Source organism: Dermacentor variabilis, chromosome 4, assembly GCF_050947875.1.
Source record: "Dermacentor variabilis isolate Ectoservices chromosome 4, ASM5094787v1, whole genome shotgun sequence".
Lineage (NCBI taxonomy): Eukaryota > Metazoa > Arthropoda > Arachnida > Ixodida > Ixodidae > Dermacentor > Dermacentor variabilis.
Window position 1 is genome coordinate 43,368,975 of NC_134571.1, and position 10,075 is coordinate 43,379,049.

The window sequence follows — 10,075 nt, forward strand, 5'->3', positions numbered from 1 at the left end:
GGAAGCTCACAGATTCTGTAAACTGGCCTCATTGTAAGTGCAAATCGTATTTATCAATTATCAAGATATGTTTCAAACTTGGGGACACACATGTCACATGTATGTTAAGAGGTTAAGGGATATTTGGCTGCCAGCTTAATTTCTTTTATCATTTCCAAACGAATGAGCATTGTGTGGGCTTAAGCATGTGTCAGTAAGTATGCGTGACCGCAACTGAAGTTTCTTGTGACCTTCCCCATACGATCGCTGTTCACTGACTGTGGAATTTATTTTTCACAGCAATACTTTCAGAGATTGCAGCTGTAAAAGGTGAAATGCAAGCCTACAAGGCAAAGGAGCGCAAGGCCTATGCAAAACTTTTCAACTGAGCTCAGGCATGGCATTCTTCATCCACATAGTCCACTGATTTCGCCACCACGCTGCTGTTCCCTCCAGAGCTTGGACAGCTCTTCCGCATCAGAAGTGGTGGTGCGCACCTTAACAAGTTCCACGCATTCTTCACCTGAAGGCAACACCAGTGTGCGAGGGCCACTTGCTCTGATCAGCTCAAACCCACAAGTGTTCAAGCAACTAGCTTGAATCGACAGGACACTGTCACCGTCCCTCCTTGTTTGTCGAGAAGCTTTTACAATAGACAGTTTTAGTATAGCGTATAGCAGCAAACACAAAGAGTGTCGCATGCTCCACACTGCGCCTGCGTTGTACGTTAACGGTGCTGGATCCCTTACGTATGTATGCTATTTTGGGGATTTAGTGTTGAATGCTAACGCATGCAAGGGGAGCCTTATGTATGGCAACATGAAGGCACCAGTCGAAGCAAGAGCTGCCCGCTTCGGATCTATCAGGTCGTCGGCCTGCACTGTTTGTCTTAGTCATTCCTCACTAATGCTCATATTTGTTTTGATTTGCGTGATGATTCTTCAACAATGTTGTACAGGTTACAAATGGGTGTTGTTTTCGAGAAAAGTTCTTTATTAGCGGCGCATTAGGCTTAACAAGAGAGGTTGCTTATGTTTGCTCGTGCTTGCCGTAGCTGCGTTGAGATGGCGCGTTTATGTTCGCGTTAGCATCTTGCTCCATTCTGCTATTCTAAAAGACTAGATTGTGCTGCGCAGAGCAACCTTACTTGGCGTTGGAGTTGCGTCGCATGCTAAGCAAGCATTTTACGCTATACTAAAACTGTCTAGTGACAGCCATTTTCCTTTTATGCCAATTAGAGTGCAGAAATTGTAGCTCACCTTGTATAGAGGACCGTTAAAGGGACACTAAATGCAAATACTAGTCGATGTGGACTGCTTAAGTACCACGCCAGAAACCTCGCAATGCTTGTTTCATGCCAAGAAAAGACTTACTTTACGAGAAAATTGCGTCTGAAGGGCCCGAAGACCTTTTTGGAAATTCAAATGATCTGCCACCCAACAAGGGGAGTGGTGACGTTGCATGTGCCATCACCACCCTTGCTACCATAGGTGATTAAAATGGCACCCGACAGACTACGGTACCGAGCCATGACAGAGCGGTGATTCACCCCTGCAGCTGCTTTTTGGTCAAGTGGCATAGATTGTTCGTGCATCCCGCAACATCACATGGAAGTTGAATTCTCTGCTACTTGCAGTTTGTCCGAGTTTTGCGAGCCAGCAAAACCAGCGCAGTACTACACGGTAACGAAACTGTTGAAACGCGAAAGCATGGGCGGCACAGAGTTGAGCGAAGCGAAACTTTTTGACCGCCCGCGTCGTCGTGAAGGGTAATTTCAATGAGTTATTTTTTCTAAATATGATATCGAACTTGAGAAGTAGCATTTTATTTCGTCTTAAAATAGAATACAAGGCTGTTTTTTGCAACGAGCGGTTGAGTACTAGTGACAGAATTTAACTGAGGAATGCTTGCGTCATCGGGCAAGTACTTGAATGTCCCGGGGGAACCTCTAATCATGTCCAGCATTTACCTCAATTTCTCTATTATTAAGGCTCTGTTCGTGATAATATTGATGCCTTAGAGATTCTCGAGCACTAATCTATCACTTTAGCTTGAATTAATATTTGCCTTTAGTGTCCCTTTAACTGTTTCCCTGCCATGGGGAAAATAGAGGTTTGCTGTAAGTTACGGCAATTTTTTTTTTTTCTGGAGGAACTACTGCACTTAATATTTTATGTAATACATAAACAAAAAGCAGAATGAATGCACCTTTCACACATTAAACTTTCATTAACGAGATATATGTTGTAAAATGGATATACATTGCCAAATTCAAGATTGTGAAATAAAATTGAACAAAGTTTGTGAAGACATGCTTGTGTACTCTAAGAAAAAAGTGTAACGATAATTTTGAGATATCTTCAAAAAAATCAAGTTTTCATTGAACAGGTATTCCAGTACAAAAATTTAAGTGCTAGCGCTACAGCTTGGTGCGCCTGGCTGTGGCCGCCGATGTTCTAGGCTACCGTGCATCGCCGTCACTCTCAGAGTCAGTCCGACAAAAAGGCAGTGTCCTCAGACTCACCGCTGCTCAATCCATTGATAAAATCTGCCACAGACGCAGTGGAATCGAGAGATCTACAATCTATCAAAGTGCGCGTGCCGCTCCCAGAAGCGGCCATTTTTGCTTTCTGCTTTGACGATCTCAAAACTTCGGTGTTAGTTTGAAAGTTAATGCTTGGCGGGGAAAGTAGCTAACTGCTTAGAAAACAAGAATATAGTTCTCCTCCTTCACCTCTTATGGTGCAAAGTGTCCGTAAGCAGCACAGAAGGCCTCGAAAGCAGCGTTTGAAACCATCGATAGCAGGCAGCCATTTTTGCTTTCTACTTAGACGATCGCGAAAACTTCGGAGTGCATTCAAAAATCACTTCCTGGGGGGGAAAAGCGAACTGCTTGGAAAACAAAAATAAGTTATCTTCCTTCACATCCCATAGACCAGTGTGCCTGTGAGCAGCGTGAAAAGTCTCAAAAGCGATGTTTCAAACCATCGTTAGCAGGTTAATGATGCCTAATAGGTGCGGTACGGAAAGAGTTAAGCAACTTTCTGAGAACATGTCACAGATAGGTAAAAGATTGTAAAACATTGCCATATTGTGTCGTAACACGCAAAACATGACTGCCGTATTATCTGAACTTTGTGCCGGCTGCACCTAAAGCTGATGAATTTCATGAAATGCTGGCATTCAGTGAAGCCTACATACTTAACTGTACAGCTACACTCTTTGTAGTCTTTAGCAGAAAAGGCTAACAATTTCAGCAAATCTGTCTAACACAAGATGCAGCACATCTAGGTTTGAGGCATTTCTGTACATATAAATAGCAGCTGTGTAGTCGATACGAATACAGCTTAATTCTATTGCAGGAACAGTTATGTTCGCCAAATGCAAATTGAGCATTAGTGTATAGCATTGTCAACGTTGCCGGTGCAAGTCTATTGTCCCATAGAAGTCTGGGAAGTAACTTGAGTCTGTGCCCACCGCATTTAAGAATAATATAGTACTGGAAAGCCAGCTAGCAATAGAAATACTGTCTTCATATAACAACTGATATCGCTTGATGTTGTTGCTTGCTGCCTACAAAGCATGCAGGGTCGGTACTTTGTGTATCTTCTGTGCGGCAGTTGTATTGGCAATACTACTACAATAGACTTCCGTTAATTCGATCCCAACTGAAGGTCCCTGCCAGCTCCCATGCATTTCTTATGGGCCCAAGCTTTCGTTATGTTGAACCTAATATTGGCCTTCGCCGGATAATTCGAGCTTGTTCAATCAGCACGCACTTGCCCGACTCCTATGGTGATCCCAGTAGCAACCCTTTAGTGACAGCGTCGATCTCAGCAGAGCTTAGGTAAGAGTGAATGCACTGAGCGCACTGAGCACACTTCACCTTCCGTCAAAAATGCTTATTTTCGGCCTGCCCTAGGAATATTTTCAAGCAATAACCGTATATAACACTGGCTGATTACTGTACTTACCGAATTCAATGCATATTTTTTTCCCCAATAAGAAATGGGCCGAAAATTTCCTGCCTGGTGCAATTGGATACCAAACCAAAAACGCCTTCATGGCATTTGTATGCCCATCCGCATAACACAAATTTATAGAGGCGAAGCCTACTTTAAGAAACCGGCCGTCATTGTGCAACACATGTGTTGCTTGCAAAAAAAAAAAAATCGGGTGTGCGTTAGGTTTTTGCTTTGCTTAGCAGCTTTAATGTCATTTCTATATTAGTTTTCCCACTTTGAACAAATAGAATGTGCCGCCCATTTGATTCGGGGCCATGTTTAATTTTGCAGATACTGGCAAATTAATCAGTAGTGTGCTTATGGCATTTTTTCTGCATCTTGTTTAATTCGACCCGCTAGAAAATTCGATCAATTTCATCAGTCCCGTCATGGTCAAATTCATGGAAGTCGACTGTATATATAAGCAGGTTTGTATTTTTTCGCACAAGTTTGGCACACACCAGAGACATTGCAGTGGGGAACATATGTTCTAACATAAGCTGAATGGCGAGTGCTTCGCTGATGATGTTAAAATATAACTGACTTAGCTGCAATTCCCAACTTCAGAACAGCATAAGGAGTTGTCAAACATTTCAGAAACACCCATCTCTTTATTAAGTATCATGGCCAGCCACCTTGTCATACATTTATTGCATAGTGTATTGTAAGGCATTGCCCATGTATTTCTTTTTTAATTATGAGAGGGTTCATTACTTGCATCATCACTGAGTACAGAAAAGAGCCCTTATGTATAGTAGTTTCACATGGTGGCAAACTTTGCAGAGCAACGTGGCAACGTGTGATGGCCATATGTTAAAGCTAAAGAAAGTTGTCTGGCCACTTACGTCTTTTCTTTTTCAGTTATTTGCTTTACAGTGTTTTTTTTTTTTTCTTTTCTGACACATTACATAGCTTCCTATAAACTGCACAAAAACATGTACATACTTGTCAGGGGTGCCATGGATGCTTGTTGACCCGTTCCTGTATATAATATAGTGTGTGGAAACATTTGGTACTTGTATTGAAGAGGTGTCTGGAGGATTGTCTTTCTTGGTGTTGACTGTATGAATGAGTCTTGTAAAAATATATGGCAGTGAATTAGTTGTCTCGTTTGCCTCAGTTACTGCAGGTATACCACAAGAGGACTTACAAAGGTAAATTAATGAAATAATTGTGCAAACATTTAAAGACTGATATGGTTGTTGCAGCTGATCCTTGCCATCTGTGCCGTCTCTTAAGCTTTGGCTCATTAGCTTAAGCTTTGGCTCATTAGCAGAGTAAAAAGAGAAAAACCAATTTTAGGGCAAGACAATTTATCAGGAAGTTACAACAGGTCACAAAGCCTTTAAAGGCACACTAAGGGCAAATGTTAAGTCAAGCTAAATTGATATTGAACCTCAAGAACACCTAAGGCATTAGTAGTTTCGTGAATAAAGCTTTAATAATCGAGAAATTGAGGTAAATGCAACAAACGATTTGCAACCCGCCCGGGACATTCAAGTATTAGCCTGAGGATATAGGCACTACTCATAATTCTATCACTAGTGCTCAACCTTTTCTAATAAAAAAATTATCGCATTGCACTGTAAGACGAAAGAAAATGAGAAAATTCTACTTGTCCAGTTCTGTTCAATGTTTCGAAATAGAACTCGACAACGATGCGGGCGATCAAAAAGTCTTGTTCGCTTGACTCTGCGCCGCTCGCGTTTCAGCAGTTTCGTTATCGTATAGTGCTGCGCTAGTTTTGCTGGCTCCTGAAACTCGCACAAACTGCACATAACAGAGAATGCTGGATTTCCTCCATGGCTTCACGTGTGCGTTTCGTGCAAAAAGAAAAACCGTAGCGCCTGAGGGGCTGGAGCTTTCCGAACCCTACCCATCTATATATATATATTGAAATGGGCAGATATATGTGTATATATAGGGAAGAAGAGTACGGCTGGTCCGCCAGCCGAAACGTTCGTAAAATATATTGTGAAAATCCAACATATGTCGTACTCTATTATACTACTGGGTATGGTGGCTAGAGGGAGAGGTGTCGGCATCGGCTGGGCTGCGCCGCGTGTGGCGGTGCAGCATTTTTTCATGGCAACGACAGGTGGTGCGCTTGTCGTCTCCGAGATGCCTAGCGCGAGGTTGTGTTTGAGCAATCCCTCCGCTCGCGTCGTGAAGTTAGCTTCGCCTGCCCCGCTTTTGTTTGCTTGTCACAAGGAGTTCTGGGTAGGCTTCTTGACCCACGCCACTGCAAAAATTTGTTCGGTATGCAGAGTAAGCCGGATGATCTCCTGGATGTGGGCCCCCTGAATGAAGATCACGAGATGGTCAAGCATTGTGATGCGATGCCAGATCATCGTGAAATGGTGGGATCAAATAGTGAATTCTCGCATAACCTACTACCTTAGCAGGTATGTGACCTGGAAAATGTTAATGAGAACAAAGTGCGAAGAGTGTTCTCTAGCTGTTGCTTCAAGCAAAAGACTAGCGCTTGCTTGCGGAAGAGTCGTGCCTTACCAGCCACATGCATACAGGTGGCCTACTTTACCCATCTCAGGCACTAAAAGACTTGGTTGCTGCAATGGAAGATGCCTTCACACATTGTTTCAGCTTTAACAAGTTGAAGGCTGACAGCATCATGGACCTTATTTCCTGCCTGTCAACAAATAAACTGGATATGGTTGGCTGTGCGCAACATAGCATAGAAATCACCAACCAAGTGATAGGGTTTTTTGTCATCACGAGGTTGCACGTCCTTGTCGCAGGAGAGAACGCATCAAAGCAAGGGAAGCGAGAAAAATTGAAGTACCTCAAGCTGAGACGCACAACATAACTGCATAATAGCAAAGTTTATGTTAGTAAGACCAACATAAAGCGTTTATATATGCATGTAAAACAGGAATTGTTCACATCACATTGTATGCCCGGAAATATCTGCATATCTGAACAGAACTTCCCACCCGACAAATTGTTATTGTTTGCACTGCACGTTGTTCACCGTTTCTGGGTATATACCTCCATTACATATTGGATTTGTGCTCCGTTTCATGTCGTATTGTTTGTTTGAGAGCTAACAACCATGTATATAGAGTCGTGCGTATTATTTTATTAACAATAAATATTCCTTTTTTTTGTAAGGAATTCTTGGCATTATCTGAGCGGTACTAAATACGCGAACTTAGTTCTTTGCACGTTTCTAATATTGGAAACCAAATTTCCCTTAGCGCTCTCATTATGCTGAGTTTTGACCATTGGTGCCAACAGTTCTACCTTTCATTGCAAAATTAAATAAACTTGAAGTAATCATGGTTCACTCGAGCGGCTCGTTTCAACTGCTGAGGCATGCACCATCCAGTAGACGATTAGGCCAAGCGCCTGTAGCTCAAGACACTAATAAAGCCACGCCAGAAAGAACTGCATACGGCACCCCATAATAGTCCCTTAAGATGTAAAAGCGGTACTGGCAAACCACAAACAACCGCCTACTGCGGAAGCTTTCTCTATTCGGTGCAATTATGAGTTTCACATGTTGCGCTGAGCGCGAAGCTAAAGCACGGCGATAAAATGACCAAAATTTAGTACATAGTACGTTAGGCCAGCTGCAGTGATAAAGTCGCCTAGCCTTTAAGATGATTTTCCGATACGCGTATTGCGCCCCAAGAAGCCGCGGAGCGAGAAAGCACTTCACAGCGGAATAATCCGCAGCAGACCTTAGCCAGCGTACGGGAGGCATCTCGGAGCCGACAGCAGTGCCGCCACATCGTCCTGAACAAATGCTGCCTCTCGGGTGCTCCGATGTCGACGCCTCCCCTTCTAGCCACCATATACTGGGGCCAGCGTGATTTCTTTAGCCACCATTATATATATATATAGCGTGAAAGAAGCCTGTGAATACATGCAAAGTGCCTCGAGCGGCCAGTTGCGCGGCAATTTTGCATGCATTTGCGGGATTCTTTCGTGCCCGGAAAAAGTTTTGCAACACATATTGAGCAAAACAAAGCTGTATTGGGAGTTTTCCGTCGCTTTGCAATTTCTCATTGACACTTTTCATCTAACTAATATTTGAGAAGTTGATTGAGACATTTTCTAATTAGGCAGAATGAAAAAAAATAATTTGAGTATCTCCAAGCAACAACAAATACCTTGGTTCTGCCCAGCTACGTGGCATTCACATATTTTTAAACTATGGCCAAAGTCAGCTGGGACACCCTGTGTATATTATCTTTAATAACAGGTTCACTTGAAGAAACCTCAATGAGTTGGTCACTTGGAAGAATTGTCTTATACTTCACCATTAGTAATGCTGCTTCGCCTTTCCAGCAAAACTACGTTCTAGTTTTTTTTTTTTTTTTTAACTAAGTCTGTGTGAATCTGGCTTGGTTTCATTTCGGGGAGGGGAGGGGGGGAGGCAGAGGACTTCCCCCCATTCTGGGAAGCTCCGGAGGGGCTTGGGCCTCGGAGCCCGCCCCCGTAGTCGAAGCCCATGTCGGACAATGTAAGAAGCTTCGTTTTTCAGATAGCGCATAAAGCAAGCCTCAGTGCAAAATTTTGCTTGTGAAATACAAGTGGATGCGTTGTGAGAAACTGGCAAAATCACATTTCTAATACTGGAACACTGGGGAAAAAAATATTACCATTATCTCGCCGGAAATTATGCAGAACTGGAACGTTGAGAATTATCATTGTACCTGGACACCGACCTTCACGGTCACAGTGCTGTCTAGCTGTGGCACACAGAATGCATCAGTGGTCATCTTACACAATTAAACCTCGATATAAAAAACTTCAATATAAAGATTTCTTGATATAACAAGGTATTCAGCTTTTTATAACTTGTCCATGTATTTAAAACTCTAATAACAAACTGTGTTCATACACGATTGCAAATAACACTTTCACTGTCACCACAAAGGAATACCAAGACAATACAGAACTCTGGACGCAGATGGACAGATAGCTAGTAGATTTAAAGCAGTTGCTTGCGAACGCACCTCTCAAATCGCGTGTCCGCCAGCGCTTTATGGCATCGGTGTACGTGCTTGCCACTTGCCTAGTCACCGCCGTTAAGCACGTCTCGTGCAGCTTTTTCCTCCACCCTTTCACAATACTCTCCTCTGCTTTCCTCTTCACGCTCTCCGCTATCACAGTCGTTCATCTCCCGCTGCGCTCTGCATTCACCTTTTTCGCTGTGCTCGTTTGCTCGGTTACGCCGAGGGACGCCAACACTCAACGCAGGGACAGGCGCCAAAGAGCTGCGCTCTAAAATGGTAGGGGATACTTAAGTGCGCTTCTGAACATAACATGATGTGATTGCTCAAATTGACCAACATACACAGACCAAGAAACGTCCCTGACATTGGCTAGGTTTTAAAGGAATGTTGCGGGCCACATGTTGCAAATGGGCCTGGAAGGCCTGTGTGCAGCTTGCAAGCCCCAGTATAGTTTTTTTTTTTACAGCGAAGCTGCTGTGGGCTAGTTCCCCTACGATTGGGTCCGTATGTAGACACAAAATCCCAAAGATGGTGCGATGCCAGGCCAACCTGTGGCAGAGATGAAACAGGCGTTAAGAGGAAGCTTTAGCTCAGGCCCAACTCCGCCACGGCCTATTCAAATACATGTAAAACGCAAAAATATTTTTCTGACATAGCCACTGGACCAATATTAATGAAATTTGTTGCATTTGAAAGAGAAAGCTAAATTCTATTGACTGTTGGAAGGGGAATCTCGATTTAGGGCCTAAATTTTGTTAAAAATATTTTCAAAAATTTGAAAGTTTGGAATAAATAGAAGCACAAGCTTTATAAATTAATAGCTCTGCTTCAAGAACAGATACCGCAGTTTTGTAAACGGGATCCACTAGATCATTGAAAGCAGACAAATTTGATATGTCATTTGATATCTTAGTCAAATGATTACATTGTGTACAAGGGTTCTGCAAAAGCTGTATTTATATATTACTAAATCTTTCGAGATTCATGTGTCACATATCAATTTTGTCCGCTTTAGATGTACTATTACATGCAATTAACAGAATTGTGGTATCGTTTTTCATTGCTCAGTTAGAGTTGTAAACTAGAGTTTCGTTTTCTGAAAATTTT

At 42.7% G+C, this 10,075-nt stretch overlaps 1 protein-coding gene across 1 annotated transcript in view; it reads left to right on the forward strand.

Moving 5' to 3' along the window:
- The window catches only part of LOC142579022 (peptidyl-prolyl cis-trans isomerase D-like), a 28,841-nt gene extending 23,755 nt beyond the window's left edge, over positions 1–5,086 (forward strand). Inside the window, exon 11 of the mRNA XM_075688806.1 lies at positions 280–5,086. Coding sequence (XP_075544921.1) covers positions 280–368 — 89 coding nt within the window. The 3' untranslated portion in view covers positions 369–5,086. The remainder of the gene's footprint in view (positions 1–279) is intronic.
- The last annotated feature ends 4,989 nt before the right edge of the window (positions 5,087–10,075 follow it).